The sequence below is a fragment of the Nasonia vitripennis genome, unplaced genomic scaffold, assembly GCF_009193385.2.
Source record: "Nasonia vitripennis strain AsymCx unplaced genomic scaffold, Nvit_psr_1.1 unplaced0148, whole genome shotgun sequence".
Classification (NCBI taxonomy): Eukaryota; Metazoa; Arthropoda; class Insecta; order Hymenoptera; family Pteromalidae; genus Nasonia; species Nasonia vitripennis.
Window position 1 is genome coordinate 99,322 of NW_022279927.1, and position 20,513 is coordinate 119,834.

At 36.7% G+C, this 20,513-nt stretch overlaps 1 protein-coding gene across 3 annotated transcripts in view; it reads right to left on the minus strand.

Moving 5' to 3' along the window:
* The window catches only part of LOC100499205 (aldehyde dehydrogenase family 7-like), a 263,537-nt gene that overhangs the window by 59,738 nt on the left and 183,286 nt on the right, over window positions 1-20,513 (minus strand). For all 3 annotated transcript variants that reach the window (XM_031933317.2, NM_001193319.1, XM_031933316.2), the window contains 1 exon segment: window positions 12,062-12,171. In XM_031933317.2, the coding sequence (XP_031789177.1) occupies window positions 12,062-12,171 (110 nt within the window).

Below are 20,513 nucleotides of genomic sequence, written 5' to 3' on the forward strand. Positions count from 1 at the left end.
ATATATATAATATTGTGACGGCCAAGTGCACGTCAAATGTCTAACGGCTAATTATGTACTAAATGTAATAAGATTATTGTTTCAGCAAGCTGCCAACGAGCGCCGAAACGAGCGAGAACGAGAAACGAGGCAAGATAGAGACAGAGAGAGTGAGAGCATAGGTAGCGCGGTTGCCGCCTGGCCGCACAGCGTTGGCGAGATATGACAACGATGTGCCGACGGCCGGGAAAACCGCGACTAGAGTTAGTCTCGCTGTGCTATCCACACGAGTAGCTCGCGCTACTGTACACGCGGATTTGTTGTGAGTCTTGCGAGCATCTTGAGAGCGAACGATATTCGTCCGTGCGTTACCCACGAGCTGCTGCGACGCCCGTCCGAACTGTACATCTCCACGTCCGAGACTGGACCACGTCAGTTGCGTCAAGTACTACTGCCACTACCGAGTTATAAGTACCTGCACTCTCACTCTCTCACGTCGACAGGGTAATATCTCTCGTCTCTCTTTATCGTTCGTCGAAGTGGGCGGCGTTTGCACCTCCGTGTATAGTTACAATTGAATATATATTTCCTTATCTAAACTTCTCGTGTGTTATTTCCTACGACCCGACCTACGCCGCCTCCGCGGGCTCGCGTAAAAACACGTGCATGATCTGAGTCGGCCGAGTCGTGCCTTCTGCACGCCCGACGTTAATTTACAATAAACAGGGCCCTTCTGGCCCTGGTTATAACACGGCAGGACAGTATTAACCGAGTGTTATAATATATATATATATATATATATATATATATATATATATTATAAGGGGTGAGTCTGGGTGAGTCATTTTAATCTTTAATCTCAATTATCTCGTTGGCAAAGCATGCCAGCGAAAAAAGTTTCGGGTAAAAGTTTTAGGATTTTTTCCTGGCTATCTGATGATGACCTTGACAATGTCATTGAGCGTGACCTTCAAGGTCATTTGAAGGTCAAGTCGATTTTTTCAAATAGAAACCCCTACTTTTGGCACCAGAAATGGAAAGAGCGGGAAATTTTACGTTTGAATATGACCTTGCCTTGACCTTGAATTCTATGGTCAAGGTCATTGGTCATGCCGATAACAGTACAACTGGTTAGCTGAACTGGAATGCATTCAAGGAGAAAATGTTACCCACAAAAGTTTTCAGTTTTCTCCCCGGCTGACGAATGGTCATCTTGACCCTGTCGTTAAACAGGATCTACAAGGACATTTCAAGGTCAAGTTGATTTTTTGAAATGGAAACCCCTACTTTTAGCCCCATAAATGAAAAGAGAGTGACATGCGTTCAAAAATGAAAAAATTTTCAATATTTACAGAAATTTTCAATATTTTCTAAAATTTTCGTAATTTTTTCAGTTTTCAAAAACTTTCAAAGTCATTCCATTATTTTGTATTAGTGTCAATTTTTGAGAGTGAACTACTCTTAACAGTTATGTAGATAGCAAATTAGTGCAGAAAAGCTTAATCGTGTTTTCTACTTCTTGTAAATCGATAATTATTATTGAAAAAAATCTGTTTCCCTGTTTACTGGTCTGTAACAAATTATTTTGATTTTGATCATGGCTGATTATGGTCCCAACGAAATCGTTGATATGATCATGATTTTGGGAGAAAGTCGAAATAATTATGCAGCAGCTGCCAGACTTTATGCTGAACGCTATCCCAATAGGAGACACCCAAGTAATGTTACTATTCAAACCTTAACTCAGAGAGCTCGAAATGGAGCTTTTGTTCGTCAACGCCGTCATCATGAATACGACGAAAACGATCCTCGTGTTATTACCATTCTAGCGATTATTCATCTTGATCCTCACATTAGTACTCGACAAATAGAAAGAGAAATAGGTATACCTCAATCAACAGCATCCCGAATATTGAGAGCGAGAAGATATCATCCTTATCACATAACATTAACACAACAGTTAACTCCAAATGATATGATTTTGCGAGTACGTTTTTGTCGATGGGCAATACGAATGATTCAACAAGATCAAGACTTTTTCAGGCACGTTCTTTTTTCAGATCAATCAACATTCAGAAACACTGGAGAATTGAATAGACATAATTGCCATTATTGGTCAGATGAAAATCCTCATTGGTTCAGGCCCATAGACAATCAACACCGCTGGAGTGTTATGGTCTGGTGTGGAATCATCAATGGCTATTTGATTGGTCCTTATTTCTTTGAAGAGAACGTGAATGGGGTAAACTTTTTGAGATTACTTCGAGACATTTTACCTGAATTACTAGAAAATGTAGACTTAGCCACAAGGCTAAGAAAGTGGATCCAATTAGATGGAGCACCACCACATTATGCACGCATTGTTCGTGATTATTTAAACACCCGCTACAATGGCAGGTGGATTGGGCGAGGTGGCCCAGTTGCCTGGCCCCCTCGTTCACCTGATTTAACCCCTCCCGATTTTTACTTATGGGGATATCTTAAGAATGTTGTTTATGCTCAACGGCCAACAACGCGAGATAATATGATCGAACGCATTCGTACAGCTTGTGCAGCAATCCCTCGAGATGTTCTACTTAGAACCATAAGACAATTCAGAGCTCGACTTGATCTTTGCATCCAACAAAACGGCGTTAATTTCGAACAATTAATCAATGGTTAACTCCAGTTAACATTCCATAAAAATACCAAAAAAATAACAAAAAGGGAAAAAACAAAAAAAAAATACAAAAAAAATAAAACAAAAAATGGGATGCTAAATCCTTTTGACAACCTCCTCGATGGTGCATCCTGGGTTCGGCTGATGTCAAAGGTAATTTCCGCACAAAAGATGATTTGTTTCCAAAATCACATGTTCAAACGTAAAATTTCCCGCTCTTTCCATTTCTGGTGCCAAAAGTAGGGGTTTCTACTTGAAAAAATCGACTTGACCTTCAAATGACCTTGAAGGTCATGCTCAATGACATTGTCAAGGTCATCATCAGATAGCCAGGGAAAAATCCTAAAAGTTTTACCCGAAACTTTTTTCGCTGGCATGCTTTGCCAACGAGATAATTGAGATTAAAGATTAAAATGACTCACCCTGTATATATGTTCTATATGTTATACCTGACTCCCACAAAATATGTCAGCGCGATTCCTTCATTTGGCTTCGAGTTCTAGCTGGCTAAAGTTGAGGTTTTAAGCAATTTTTTGCATTTTTTGCCTATTTACAATGATTTGTAGCTCATAAGGGATGCATTTTTAACTAAAACTACCCGAATACTTTTGTTGTGAAATTTTCTAAATTTTGCAATAAAAATACTTTTAAAGCCCTATATGTATGTTAAGACTACCTTATTTGCATTTTAAACCTTAAAATATAAAAATCTGAATGTCTGATCCGGACTCCAACTAACTTAATACAGTAAAAAGATACCTTTTTATAGTAAAAAAGTAGCTGTAAAGTTTCAGAATGGGCCTGGCCTTCTACTAGAAGTTATGTAAAAAACAAACAGGATATAATGGTTAATAAGTGGTTTTACATTCAAATTTGACACTTATAACCTAGTACATTTCATGACTACCGATACCAACATGTGTTTGTAAGATTATTTGTAAGCCAAAGTTAAAGATTTGGCTAGTCAGACTCTTTCGGGAAGGCCAGGCCTGAACTTAGGGCCCTGAACAGCAAGAAGCATTTAAGAGTTTTAAGGAGAGTCTAACTGTAGCGCTTATAATGGTGAGACCTAAATTCACTGGGCCCTTAGCTATCCAATTTAACGCAAGTAATTCCGCTATCGGCGCAAGGTTAACACAGGAAGGTAAAGATGAAGAAACAGTAGCAAAAAAATCTACAGTAAGAATATACCCCAATTTAGGCTAGAGAGATACTCCGACATGATACGTTCAGGTGAAGCCCCTTCGTAAAGCCGACGAAAAATATGTAGCTCAAGCATTCAGGGAGGTCATCATTTTTGGCTGAGAATTTCCCTATTACCTGCTGACTGACATGTATCCAAGTAATTTACATGCGGGCTATGCCCTGGGCTTTCTCACATAGCCCCCTAGCAAGTTGAGGTCCGCCTTCCGTAGCTCCAGCCCGGTAATCGGTATCCGGGTCGGTCTTTTCACTACTAACCCCTACCACACTGTTTAGCAAAAACCTATTTACACAACAATCATCTTCAGTCAATCTTCACGCCTCACAACATGCCGGGGCTTCCATTAGTCCAGCGCGCCTTTCAAACCTTTCCCTTTCCTTCGCCGCTTCTAACGCATGCTCTTTGCACGAGACAACGGATCGAGGTACGCTTGAACAACGCAGCCGGTAGACGGACACGTTTACGTCATCCAGCCTACCGAGGCCCAGTCCTTTAAAGTGGGAGATGTCCTGGCCGTTCGGATGAGCGGCAAGACATCAACCAAATCTCTCATGACTCTACAGGTCGTTTTGTGACTTTGCGATTTTGCGTGCGCAGATGCTCTCTGCTATGTCCTGTTCAGAGGCCATGGGTATGGGAGAATGATTAACAACATTAATATGTTTTAATTAATTAACATTTTAATTTTAATTTTAATTAACATGTTCTAGACAATTAATATGTTCCAGAAACAGTTTCTAATGGCCCTGAATTTTTTCATATTTTAAATTACTTTTTACCAAAATGGTAGGGAGCCAAAGATGGCAATTTTGGTCATTTCTGGGTTTTCAGCACAAATTAATTAATTCATAGCTCCTCGGAGATGTGTTTTTCGCTATATACATAAATATACTTTTTTTTGTAAAATTTTCTCACCTTTCTAATAACCACTTACAAAAATTAACATAATTGTTGATGGAGTCCACTGACTTTGAAAAATACTGATCGAGTGTATGCTTTATGTTATAATTTTTTGCAAGAGACATAATATATTTACGATTCCTCGACTTTTCGAGTAGAAATATTTGTAACAATAATATCAAGTTTTATGATTTTTTTGGCAATTTATTTCTATAAGCAAACATGTATTTAAATAATTTATCACAAAGCTTTTAATTTTCAGTCAATGAAGGATATTAAGGAACAATTTTTTCCTACAGTGACTTTCTTTATTTTAATGTTTGCTACCTCTGTGATTTTTTTAGGAATGATCCAAGCAATTCATAAGCTTTTCCACGGGCATTAAATATGAATATTAATAATTTTAGCACAAATTTATGAATATCTTCATTTTTAGCCAAAGATACAGGGTCTCTACTGTTCTAGGACCCATACAGAAACTTTTGCACTATAAAAAGGTTTCTCCATGAATTTTTTAGTGGTCGTATTCTGGATAAAAATCTTACTTTCACCAATATTAAGGTTTAAATGACTTATAAGATAGGTATAACACACACACACACACACACACACACACACACACATATATATATATATATGGGACGTTTCACGTCAACCGGACCATCAGTGCACCCAAAATTTGGGTTAACCTAACAAGACGTTTGAGGTCTCAAAATGATCGTCTGGTTAAGGGTTTTTGAAAAAGTTCTGGCCTTTTCAAAAATCCAATGTGGCACATAAAATATGGAGCCTGAAACCCACGTTTTCATAGCACATTCAACAAAAAGAATAGTAAAAATGTTCTAATTTGTAAAATATCCCACCAAAAATCATGTACAACTCATGATAGGATATATTATTGACAATGCTGACGGAATTCCAAAATCAAAAATGGCGGAATCAAAATGGTGGACATTATACCTCCACCAAACCCATTTTACCGCAACAAATGATTTTTGATCAGTTTAAAGTATCGATATGGGGGTTTTCAGGGTCACTGAATCTTATTTTAACCTCGACATTTCAAAATTCGAAATGGTGGTTCCAAAATGCCGGACATTATATCACCACCAAACCAATTTTACCGCAACAAATGATTTTAGATCAGTTTAAAGTATCGATATAGGGGTTTTCGGGGTCATTGAATCTTAGCTTGACCTCGAAATTTCAAAATTTAAAATGGTGGATCCAAAATGGCGGACATACCGCCACTAAACCAATTTTACCGCAACAAATGATTTTAGATCAATTTAAAGTATCGATATGGGGGTTTGTGAGGTAAATGGTTATAAATGTATTATCGGAATCAGTATTTGTGCCCATGAATCTTATATTTTTCCGGTCTATTAGATTTAGAATTATCTGTCTGCGGTTTTTGCACTTACATTTTTCTATTGTTCTGTGTATATGTATATGCCTGCGTGGATGAAAAAAAAAATATAATTTAGCCAAATGAATCAATCTTTAATGACATTTTGTGCACTCTTATCAATTCTGGCTCCTCGTTCGTGGAGTTTTTACTGGTGATAAATGGCTTTCGCCGATATCATAAATTACTCTATTCCTAGGTTCATTGGCATTTGAGTAATGCATGACTTTCAACGTTTCATTATTTTCTGGGATAAATCCATGCCCCATTTGTATATTTGTAACAGGTGGACAGTTTTTAAATCTCTTTGTTAGGAATTGACGAGTTTGTTCGTGATCTTTTTTGGTGTATAAGAAAAATTTTATATTGAATGATCGTCCATAAGCCCATGAATAAAGAGCTTTAACATCTAGAATTGCTTTATTTTTTGCAGCTTGTAAGCTCGCTCTTGTAGCTTCTCTCTTTACTATCGCTCCAACTCCATCGCAACTACCTTTTCCGTGTGCTGTTGCAAAACAGTGCCATTCAGCATCAACGCCAAAATCGCTCTTATGACTCATTAAACTACTCATTTGATAACGATTTTTAAAATGCTGTTTAGCACCATCAGTAGCATATATTACCTTTTTTACTGTGGGACAAACGAAGCGAAATGCCTGTGCAGCATCTTGGGCTGTAAAAGCATAGTTCTCAGCAAAATCCAATTGAGCAAGAACCTCTTCATCTGAAAGATTATTTTTCTTCCCAGAAATAAACTTTGATTGTTCCTTAGCGATGAAGTGATGAGATATCAACTTTTCTAGGCTAGAACATAAAGTTTCAATAAATTCTTGCGATGTTAGGCATTGTTTTATCAAAGTGTATCTATCGGTTGATTGCCACGTGCTGAAGATGACTTGATCAATATTGTGCTCATCCATAATGTTCTCAACGTAATTAGAAAACTTTTGAATGTCCGGACAAAATTTTCATTCATTCAAATAACAACTTGATTTGGGATCGTCACATAGAACGAAATTCAAACAATCTTTATAATTCTTCAGAATATTGTTTGAGATTTTTTCTATATTTACTGCGTCAATCATCGCCTTGAAATTTTGGTGTATCGTACATACACATACATTGTGTGTACCAGAGGATCCTGCAAAGACACAACATTTTGGTCTCAGTTCCGCAAACTTGGTAGGCCCAATCGGATGTTCAGGAAACTGTTCTTTAAATTGATTATGAAGGTTCTTAATATCAGTAAGTAATAATCTTTTCTGCACTTTTATTTTTTCACCATATAAATAAACACTGGCTGATCTTTTTTATTTGGCATAATTCTGCTGTTAAGATCATTTTCGTAAAAATCTTCAACTTTCTGAGTAGTTTCTGCAGGTAATGTTTTTCCACGTTTTGCAACAGGAGAAGCCAAAACTCCATCTGATTCTCTTAACTGTTTTGCTTTACGAGCCATTCTGTGAGACACACCAAATTGGTTCATAATTTTACGTATTGCCCAGTGTTCGGGCAAAATAGTAAGAATACTGACACGTAATGGATCGTTCTCCGGCAGGGATTGGAATTTATTTTTAAGTCCAGTTAAAATATCTGTAAGATCATTTGCATAGGTGCATCCGTGTTTGAAACCAAAGGTGAGTCAGTCTCTGGTTCAAAATCAACACTCATACTGACGTTTGGAGATAACAAATCATGTAGTTTGTAAAAGGATTTTCTACATGTATCACAAATCAGTGAGGATGTCGGATAATCAGGATAGACATCTTGAAATTCTTTGGAGATCTTCCATTCCAAGAGATTTGCTGTGTCCTGTATTAATATCAAATGGATTAACGCATCTATCGATACGATATTTTTTCGCAGGAGAAGACATTGTTGTATGATATGAGAAAGCACAACCAAAACAAAAAAAAATGATAGAAATAACAAAATTACGGCTAGTACAGTTGAACAAGGAGTTGCCGATAAAGTAAGACTTACTCAACAACTGCCTTAAAAAGGATGTTGAAGAAGAAGTCGCCAATGTATCTATTAATGTACCTATTAACTATCCTAAAAAGGACTGTTGGAGAAAAAGTCGCCTATGAATAAAGCCGCTGATGGACTTGCTCACCAACTATCCTAAAAAAGACTGTTGGAGAAAAAGTCGCCGATGAAGAAAGCATTCCTTGAAGAAAATATTCCTTTCTATGGGTTGCTAAACGTGGGAAGGGGTTGGGGATGTAGGTAAAAAAGAGGGATGAAATAAATCACTTGAAAGCAATAAATTCCTTTGCCACAAAACAGTTTTATTTGCTGAAGTCTTTGCACAAGTTGTCATTGGACACGAGCCGTGTACTTGCAGCATAAGGCTGTTGGAAGAGGGGCGAGGTACAGCGCTGGACCCGGCCTCCTTATTTGCCCTCCGCGACGCTACTTCACTTGTGGGTAATGCGCAGCCGCCTACTAGCGCCGCGGTGATAAGCGCAGCAGCGTGCGTGGCGTGTTCGGCGGGTTGCGCGTTAGCAGGGGCTTTTCGCGAGAGAGCCTGCGGATGGGTTATGACAAATATCCGCCAGTTTATATTGGCCATATTGAATTTTGAAATAAGATTCAGCGGCCCCTTAAACTCCCATACCGATACTTTAAACTGATTTAAAATTGTCCATTTGCGGTAAAATAGTTTTGGTGGTTGTATAATGTCCGCCATTTTGGATCGGCCATTTTTTTCGACTTTTTTTTCATTATCTCGACAAGCCAAATTGCAATCATTCTAAATGAAAAAAAAATTGCAAATTACTTGTACGATATTTTCCGTTCATGTAGAACTGCTTATATTTAATAAAAGAGTACATTTTGCAATTTTTTCTCATTAAGAATGATTGCGATTTGGCTTGTCAAGCGAATTCTAACCATAAGAAGTCGATTTTGGTACACTGTGCGTCGTTGCGCGATCATGCGAAAAGTCGAGATGCTAGGATGCAGTAAAATGGAATATCAGGTAGTAAATTAAGAACACACAGGATATAGGGGAAAGGAGATACTATTTATTTCCTTCAGCGATCATTTCTTCAATATCTTCTTCTTTCCCCTAGTTCTTCTTGCGGTCTCATAGAATCTCTGCCAAGATCTTCTTGTTTGCAGCTTGCTCCGAGCATTGATGCGGCTGCTTCACGCCCGGTCGGCCGCAGATGTAGCATCTCGGCTATTCCTCCCTCTTCTTCGGAAGATACTCGGCGCGCTTCTGCTCCTTTATCCGCGCGCATTCTTCCTTGTGGCGAGCCCGTGTCAATGTAATATATTATGATTATGTCAATGTAATATATTATGATGATGTCAATGTAATATATTATAATGATGTCAATCATCCGGTGCGGCACCTTGCTTACGTCTTTCGAGATGATAACGCCGTCGGATTTGGCTGTTACGGCCGATTTGCTTTAGTCGTGCCCTTAGATGGGCCGGGCTTACGCTTTTCATTCTACTAATTGGATTTCTGCTAATGGAGGTCGCCTGCGCGGGGGTCGTTTCGGGGTAGCTCCGTTTACGGGTCCCCCACTTCTCTCGGCCACCGCGGATGTCTTTGGTGCGGTTTAGTCGCTCCACTGAATTCACCTGATGGTGATATGGCGGCGAGTACGAGTGGTGAATTCCTTGCTCTGCCAAGTTCTCGTTTATTGTCTTGTTTTCGAATTTGGAACCATTATCTGAGTGAAACACCTCGGGTGCACCGAATCTCAAAATCACTCTCTCCTTGAGTGCGGGAAGTATTGCTTTGCCGTTGGCTTTGCAAAATGGCACGCACTTTATTTATCAAGTAAACAAACCCTAAAAGATAAGCGCGTATTCGTAGCATTTAGCAGACTTCATCAAGGGGCCCATGATATCTCCATGATAAATCACTCGTGTATACAAAATGCACGGCAAGTGAATCTTGCCGCGCTTTCTGCGCGCACAGAGTTGCTCGGCTCCCAACGACGGCGACGATGCGGCGGCTATATCCCAGTCCAATCCTGTCAAGTCCACAAACAGGAGATAGGAAAGACGAGGTTCGTAACATCAGAAAGCGCAACTTTTGAATAGAATAGTTGCATATATTGATTACTTTTGTCATCAGATGAAAAACGCGCTCTTCTATTTACCTCATCGGTGGCGTGGAAAAATAGAACTTTTAACATAATGAATAATATTTTTGACTATAAATGTTGAATAAAGTTACTGAGGGGGAGCTGAGGGGAAGACAGAGGTGGGCCCAATGAGGGGAAGCGAAAGGGGTGAGAAGGGCGAGGGGGGGGGGGGCTTCATACATATAAAATAACGCGTATTTTGAATCGTTTTAACGTTATTTTGAGGGGGGGGGGGGCTAATGAGAGGCTAGGGGTGGGCTGAATCTCACCTCAGCTCAAAATGGATATATAATATAGATCTAAAAAAGTAAAAGGTTAGGCGAGTTTGATATATTCTGCACTGAAATTACAAATAAAAATAACTAAGATCAATCAAACAAAGTCAAGTTAATTATATTTAATTGTGATGAAACAAAAAAATTGTTCTGTTCAATTAAGCGCTTACTTAGAGTTAAGTTATATGTTGATCCATTACAAACAACTCTCAAAATACTTTATACGTAACTTGTCATGCCCTTTTTATTGTACTTAGTATGGTTAAAATCTTAGTATGACGGCTATGATTGTTAACGCATGTTAAAAAAATTTGGATAGATGTACATTTTTGCTGTCCACAAATATTATTATTACACAAAGACACCAAAAACTACGAAGCTTGCCACCTAGACTTCGTCATCGGCCACCCTGTACACCTAGACACCGCCCTTGAATTATTTTTATACCCAGACACTAAATACCATGGAGCGCACCACCTAGACGTCGTCATCGGACACACTGTACCTCTAGACACCTTCCTTGAATGATTTTTACACCTAGACATAAAAACACCACGGTGCACTCCACCTAGACGTTGTCATCGGCTACCCTAGCTGCCGCTACCGCGCCACTTGATATAAAATTTACATCCGTAATCCCACTGATCTGTATAAGTATGTGGGAAAGCAATATGTGCGGCTAAATTCACGGTCTTAACACTAGCCGTGTGCGGCTAACTTCATGGTCTGAACATGTTGGGCTGAAGAATCCCAAACGGATTTTAGCATTTTTGTTGAGACATGCCTGTTTATTGTAAAAAAAGCTGCTTTCTTTGAAATATATCGATTGGAAATTATAGTTTAGCATACAAATATGATTTTACGCAAAAGAACTTTAGATGCAACAATGTAAATATTTGTATTTATTACATTAAAAATTTAAAAACCCAATATAGAAGTAAATAGTGCCGCGGTCGCCGCAGGCTTTTTAAACTCGCCTTCGTGGCGCTTGACATATGTATATACACACACACACACACACACACACACACACACATACACTCGGTGTGAATTATTGACTATTTTCTTTAAAATATTTTAGCGGGCAAAAAGAACTAAAAACGCCCGCTACTGGAAAAGTAGGGGAAAAAATATATTAAAATGCCCGCTGGTCAGTGTAGAAGGTGATTTTAATTATTTTTTGCCTGCCGCAAAGTGGAAAATTTTGGTATATTGGTGGTTTGGCATAAAATAACTTGTAAACATTTGTGGTTCAAGAAATCAAAATTTCCGCAATTTCTATGTAAAGTACAACTATTTTCAAGTATGTCTACTAAAAATTGTTACGATTTGTTAAGAATTTTTTGTTAACAAGAGTTTTGTTCAGATATATATTAAAATTTCGCACTGTACGCCGGTCTAAAAAGGGTCACTTTAGTCCATCTTCATTGGTCGAAAAAATGCAGAAATCGTACGTTTGTTACAAACAGCATATTTTATAGGAATTAGTTAATAATTTTTATTGATTGAAAATATTGCCTTAATTACCTCATAAGATTCAACAGATTTTTGACTATGCAACGGCGAGTATAAGGTTGCTTCATCTAAGGGGTTTCCAATTCTTTCAAGAATAACACTATATGCCTTTTTTAATTTGCCTAGAAAAATAATTGTATCAATATTATATTTAATTTCAATAAAGATAGAATAAGGAATTTTGTTTTGAACTCTTCATGCTTTGGCAACTAAGTAAAAAATTAAAACGTGAGAGCCAACCTAAAGGGAAAATCAAAATAATACTCCTCTTTCTCCTTTCAATAACGTTCCGTCCTTAGTTTGTGTCTTTATCATTCCTTTTATTGGAAAAAATACATAAAAGAATTCAGTACATAGTAATGATAATTTTGTTAATAATATTGCGCATATATTAGTTGTTATTTACAGAAGGTTACATTTTTTGTCTAGTACATATTGTCAAAAAACGATTGTGCCAGAGGCGAAGTACAAAGTAAAGTGTCAATGCATAACTAGTATGAAATGACACAGTCGAAGTATATGGATAGATATCTACCGACAGAGTGTGTCATTACATACTAGTCATGCATTTACACTTTGCACTGTGCCTCTGACACAATCCTTATTAGACAATATGTAGTAGACATTGAAAAATGTAACCTACTTGTGATAATAACTGATATATACGCAATATTTTTTACAAAATTATTTGTTCTATGTACTGACTTCTTTTATATATTTTTTTTAAATAGAAATCTTGATAAGGTTTTAATCCTGGGACGTAAAGTTTTCGAAAGAAGGAAGAGAAGTATTATTTTGATTCTCACCTCAGGTTGGCTCTCACTCAATTGCCAAAGATGCCAAAGAGAATGCTATTTTTGAATATTATAACAATTGTACTGAGTAAGGAATGTCGTTCTCTACGGTAATAGATACCGATTCGAGCATTGCAAGATATTTTTTATTGTTTTCGATAACTAATTTAAACTTATTATATTATTGTTTGCTTTTAAGAATATTCTGGGAATTAGAACGGTATGGTCCGAATTATGCAGAGATCTATGTTAAAACTACTGCAGAAATCTATGCATAGATCTCTGCACATTATTTTCGTAAGGGTACAACTGTATACACGCGCAAGCTCGACGCTAAACGTAAATATACACTATAGAAAGAGATTTTTTAGATTCTAGATTTATGTGTTTTATTGTTGTACATTATGTTGTACATATCGACTTAAGAGAAAGCAGATTAGAATAGATTGTTGTATAACTGTGATAGTGTGAAAAAGTGTTAAATGGAATGAAGTGAAATGAGATGTATGAGTGTGTATGTTTGCGTCATGAGTGCGTGTTTTCCAGTTCAAAGAAATATGTGTGTGAGAGAGAGAGAGAGAGAGAGAGAGAGAGAGAGAGAGAGAGAGAGAGGGAGGGAGAGAATCACTGAGTCGAAGCTAAGATATGGGTGTAGACGAATAGAACGACAGACAGACAGACACACACACACACACACCCGCGCGTGTATGCCGATACCCCGTATGTGGCTCGTCCCCTGGGTGGCGAATAGGGGAATGCTCATCGGCGCATCGAGGTCTCCTCCACCAGCCAAAGGGTAGAGCAGAAATATAATATGCTTCGCGGATCAAACAGGCTAGGTGAAAAAAACCCCGAGGATAAATAAAACATAGATAGTGAGTTAATAACATTACTATCCCAAGTGGGTCAAGCCACAGAGCCCAGTCCCGCAGTCGATTCCGATAGGGTGAAAGCCCCGGTGGTCAGCGCTGGCCCCATGGAGTTTGGAGGGGGGGGGGGCAAACTCACTTAGGAGCCGCAGAGGTTTGTCACCTGATCCCTGCTGCATGTAGAGACGCAGGTGAAATGGGAATGGAGGTTGATGCGGACAGGGATAAGAGAGCTGTTCGCATAACGCAAAGGAATGCGCACTTGGATCGCCTTGGCAGCAGAATCGTTGAAATGATGGACTATGTCATCTATGACAGTATCAGAAGATGCAGTTATTTCAAGTAGGCCGCATACTGACTTTCTAACAACAGAACGAAAGAATATACACAAAGAAAGCCGGCGTGGTGATAATACTAAAAAGGAAGTTTGGAAATCTGCGAAGGAACAAACCCTAGCTAAGTGGCAAAAACGATGGGACTCCAGTGAAAAGAAGCGATGGACGCATCACCCCATACCTCGTAATGTTAGCTGAACTAATAGACGACACGGTAGAGTAAATTACTACCTTTCGAGCCTAGCTACACTGCTTCAATATAGAGGATAACCCAAATTGCCCAGCATGTATGGAAGCGAATGAAGATGCAGAGCATGCCTTCTGTAACTGTTTGCGATACGAAATAGAACGAGAAGAACTCGAGTGTTACCTTCAGACTAGGGTGACTCCTGAGTCAATGATGACAGCTAGGTTAGCATCGATGGATGGCTGGTGCGCAGTAAACAACTACGTAAGGACCATTCTCAAGAAGGTCAGAAATGACAAATGAAGGGAAGGACAAGGTGAAACATCTGAGCAAAACTGTTGCTAGACGAAGGCCACTAGGTAGTTTTTATTGTTCAGCATAACCCATTGTGTATTAAGCTTTATTTTGAACCGCTGCCCCGCCAGGCTCTCCTGGCAAAGCCCCTTTTTCCGCAAAGGCCCTTTTTCATGCCGGAAAAGCGAATGGAAAATTGAACTCTGAGAGTCTTTTCAGTAGCGTGAGAAAAAGTGTAGCAGCGGGATTCTTCCTATGGAAAACAAATCTTTTTGTCCACACCTGCACCGAAAATACCACATTCCCTCCCGGGTGTCTGGAGAGGAATGTGCATTTTCGGTGCCTATAAAGTGGACCTTGGTCAGACAAAATGTAGAGCAAGAGTCCCTGGTCATAATAAATGTATAAATTAATCCATTTTTGCTCCCTATAAGGTAGAACGAGCCTACAATAATTTGAGAATCGGAAATCAAGAGTCCCTAGTGGCGAAAACGACCATTTTTGCTCCTCTTGATTTTTTTTCATCTCCTTACCAAAGATTTAAATCGTCAAAAACTTTTGAAACAAATTTCAAAATTTCAAAATTTTCAAAATTTTTTAAATTTTGAATAGTTTGAAATATATTGATAATTTTGAAAATTTTTTTAAATTATGTGAATTTTTAAAAATTAAAAAATTTTGATTCATATTTCAATTTTTATTGATGTGATTAGCGACTCGAAATGCCCAATCTCCCATTTGTTCTTTCTTGCGTGATAAAGGGTCTACAGGGTGGGCCATTTTAATCAAACCAGTCTAATAACTCTTAAATTAAGCCATGAACAGAAAAATTGTTCAGATGAAAGTTGTCCAGGATCAAGGGGGACATCTTTTTGTGCAATTAGTTTTGACCTTGAACTCAAATTTCAAGGACATTTGAAGGTCAAATTTTTTTTTAAATAGGAACCCCTGTTTTTGATAGCAGATTCGGAAAGAACAGGAAATTTTACGTCCGAAACGGTATTTCAAATTTTTTTTCATGACCTTCACAAGGTCATTTCAAGATCAAATGTTAAGAAATACTGTAATTGCTATTTAATCGCATTTTCTGATAGAATAATCGTAGTTAATGTACTTTTATGATTGAATATTCAAACCCAATGGGACAATGACCATGAAAATATTTACCTTGAAAACAAAATAATTCCCTAATTTCAGCGCTACCCAGGAACAACGACGTGGACGTATTAGGATTATGTTCCCTTTGGGGTGCTTTTTTAACGTGAGCCCCTTTGCCTCTCACTGGGGTGCTTGTTTACTGTGAGTCCCCTTGCCTCTCACTAGGGTGCTTGTTTAACATTTGTTAACACATTTTTAGTGGTCAAAAGTAAATTTTGAAGTAAACATGATAATTTTAAATATCTGAGTTCTTAATGGGAGTGGGAAATGATAAGTTAAAAATCAATGTTGTCAATTCATTCACGGTCGAAGCAGAGTCAAGTAAAAGTTTAACGTTTCAAAAGCGTAAAAAATGGTTAAACAATAAAGGTAGGATGTTAAAAAATACATTATTTAAGATAAAATATTAAACAGCATTTTGCTTTTGTAATATTAAAAAGATTTTTTAATAATTGTATTTGACAAAGTTCATCATTTCCAGTTTAGATGTTTTTTTTTTTAAGTTGAATTTCTTTAATCTAATATGAATTGTAACGATTGTTCTCGCGCTGTCTTCAATTTAAATCACAATGTCTTAACGTAAGAAAATAAGAAGTTACAAATTTGATTTAAAAATTATACAGTTTGAAAATTCCTCCTTTTTTTGTTGTCACTTTCTTATTTTGGTTTAGTTTCAATCTCAATAAAGAGTGAATGTAAATAAAATAGTTTTTCTTATTATAAACAAAATTTTCAACATGGACGATTATCAATCCAACGAAATTGCTGATATGATAATGATCTTAGGCGAAACCCAAAACAATGCCAGAGCCGTGGTGCGACTCTACGCTGAACGCTTTCCTCTAAGAAGGCGTCCTACTCACGACACACTACTCAGATTACTTCGAAGAGCTCGTGATGGACATCTTCGTCGTCAACGCAGACACCACGAATACAACGAAAATGATCTTAATGTTATAGCCGCCTTAGCAGCTGTTCATCTCAATCCACAAATTAGTAGTCGACAAATTGAAAGAGAAATCGGTATACCACAAAGAACAGCATTGAGAATTCACAATAATTTCCACTATCACGATTACCACATAAGATTAGTTCATGAGCTGAGGCCACGCCATTTTCTAATGCATATTAACTTTTGCCAGTGAGCTTTAGGTGTTTTACAAAATGATCCAGATTTTTTCAGATTTGTTATGTTTTCTGACGAGGCTATATTTCGCAGTGATGGTCAATTAAATAGGCACAATAGTCACTACTGGTCACCTGTAAATCCCCACTGGTACAGGGCTATTGACCATCAAAACCGATGGAGTTTAATGGTGTGGTGTGGGATCATTAATGGTTACCTGATAGGGCCATATTTTTTAAGGTCAAAATGTTAACCAGAATAGCTATTTGGCATTGCTCAGAGATCGACTGCCAGAGCTTTTAGAGGATGATGACTTTCGGACGTTTCGGACGTAAAATTTCCTGTTCTTTCCGAATCTGCCACCAAAAATAGGGGTTCCTATTTTAAAAAAAATTTGACCTTCAAATGACCTTGAAATTTGAGTTCAAGGTCAAAACTAATTGCACAAAAAGATGTCCCCCTTGATCCTGGACAACTTTCATCTGAACAATTTTTCTGTTCATGGCTTAATTTAAGAGTTATTAGACTGCGGTTTGATTAAAATGGCCCACCCTGTATGTATGCCCTTCTTAAAAAAAGCACGGTGTGCAACAAGGGGAAAGTGGCTTTTTTAGACTTGGGTGATGTTTTGAGCAGGAGCCCTTGACTCTCACTCGTGCTTAAAAATCATCCTTGTTAGAAAAAGCCAATTTTCCTCCCTAGTTGCACAATATAACATTTTAAAATATGTGTACTGACACCTACACACACATGTACGCATGCAAGTTCGTTTTTTATACATAATGTTAGAAAACAGTTAATTCTCAATTTTCTTTATTAAAGTAACATATACTAATTTTTTATACTAATGTAATATATGAAAAATATATTTTTTGAGACGGTTATTTTAAAAAATCGTTAGTAAATTTTTATTTCATGATAAAATTAGAAATTATTTACATCTTTTAATTTAGTATTTTTGCAAACATATCAAACAAATTTAAATTTATTAAATAAAAGTTATTTATATGTTATAGTTAGTTAATACACATGTATTAACAAGCATTTTTTAACTTCTGTGTGAGCTGTTTATTCAGCATCAGAGATTTTCTTTACATAATTTGAGAAGTGTCGTAATAGCATAGCTGCTGCAGAACCTATTTTACCTATCTAAATTGCTCTTAACACTGCTCTTCGCAAATCTCGATTCACTCGATCAGTTTATGGAATTTAGATAGTTTAGAATAAACTTTTAAGAACATTAGCGAATGATACTACATACTTCAAATCGTTTGTTACAAAATTGCGAAAAGGAAAATACGCCAATTCTCCTGATTGGTTTAATTATACCTGAATTTGATGGGTATACATTGCCAAGTAATTTACAAGTTCTACAGCATTTATTTTACAAAATTAGAATATTGAAGTTTGGGTTGCAAGATAGTATAATCTCTAAAAAACCTTACTCTTAAGGTAAACCTTGGGAAGGACGAGTCGAAATGGATATTATAAATGGGGATTAAGTTTACAAAAAGTAGTGATATCGTGTAGTACAATGGCAACGATGAATTCTTAATAATATTATCGAATCGTTTCTTGTTAGAATTCATTGTCTTCATTTAGTTATTACCTGTGATATTTCAACTTTATAATCAAATTTATTTTGTTTATAAAATATTAAGTTTTTTTGTATAAAAATAGTCTTTATTGATACCAAATCAGGAGATGACTAAATCAAATTTATCATTTTCTATATTCCTGCGATTTTCAGATTTCCAGTGAGCCGCATAAAATATTTTCATAAAACAATTAATTTTATTCTAAAAAATTCTTAAAGAAGTTTAATTTGATTTACAAAAAACTTAATATTGTATAAACAAAATAAATTTGATTACAAAGTTGAAATATCACAGGTAAGAACTAAATTAAGACATAAATTCTAACAAGAAACGATTCCATAATAATATTAAGAATACATCGTTGCCATTTTATTACACAATATCACTACTTTTTGTAAACTTAATCCCCATTTATAATATACATGTCGACTCATCCTTCCCAAGTTTTTTACCTTTAAAGAAAGATTTTTTTTAGAGATTTTACAAATTTTCACAATGATAAGATAAAGTTGACACCAAATCGGAAAAAAGGGGTAAACCTAGGCCATGTCATCGGCCACCATAAATATTTTTTTACCGGACTTTTTTTAAGTAAGACATAACATTAATATCTATCAATATTAATTGACTTTTAAACAAGTAAAAGGTTAGAAGAGTTATTAATAAATTAATTGAAACTTAACTAATTGAAAATTAATTGAATCTTAAACCCTTAATTGAACAATATATATATATATATATATTGTTCAATTAAGGGCTTACTTAACTTAGAGTTAAGTTAAGTGATCCATTAGAAACAACTCTCAAGATACCTACTACGTAACTTGTCATGCCCTTTTTATTGTACTTATGGTGTCTGTATCACGTTCTAATACATAAAAAGAAAATTTTAGTTGATCACCAGAAAACAAAATAAAACTGGCATGGCATGTTACGTCGTAGGTATCTTGAGAGTTGTTTATAATAGATCAACATATAACAACTCTAAGTTAAGTAAGCCCTTAATTGAACGGAACAATTTTTTTGCTTTATTATGATTAAATATACAAATAACTTGCCTTTGATTGATTGATCTCAGTTCTGTTCTATCTGTAATTTCGTTGCGGAATATATCAAACTCGCCTCAACTTTTACTTTTTTAAAAGTTAATTTTTTGAGATTTTAGTTTATTTTAAAAGTCAATTTTTTTTAGAAAATTTAGTCCTTTAAAATCAATTATTTTGCGTAATTCATATTTGTCCTAAAAATAAAATTTAAGCGTCTTAAGCACCTATTGACCATAGTTTTTTGTAAAATTTTTATCATTTACATGAAAACACTGATTGTTCTGTCGCAAAATATTAGTATAGTGGCTATGATTAAAAATGCATGTTAAAAAATTTGGATTATCTCTAAAAAAGTAATGGACTATGTTTTAAAGCATTTGTTGTGAGGCATTTAATACGTGATTCTGATTTGTTGCCACTGTTTATTGGTTATGAATCGACATCTGTGTTAAATGGCATCAGAATTTTAAATGTAATTTCAATTATAACAATCGAATCATTATTTTTAAATCATTTTGAATCGAAAATTTGAATTAAGCATTTTCAGCGGCTTTACTTTTCCAGTATCACTTTTTAAAGAAAGAATTGTAAAATTTCAAGTAAAGTTTTAGAGGTCAAGTAACGAACTGGGCATCAAAACAAAGCGCGCGTAGCGCGCTGGACTTTGCTGGTATGTGTACATTTTTGCTGTCCACAAATATTATTATTACCTAGACTTCGTCATCGGCCACCCTGTACACCTAGACGCCGTCCACATCTGACTTATTTACCTAGACACCAAAAACTACGAACCGCATCCCCTAGACCTCGTAATTGGCCAACCTATACACCTAGACACCTTCCTCTAATGATTTTTGCAGCTAGACACAGTAAACCACAAAGCGCGCCACCTAGACCTCGTCACCGGCTACCTTGTACACCTAGACACCGCCCTTGAATGATTTTTACACCTAGACACCAAAAACCACGGAGCGCTCCACCTAGACCTCGTCATTGGCCGCCCTGTACTCCTAGACACCGCTCTTGAATGATTTTTATACCCAGACACCTAATACCA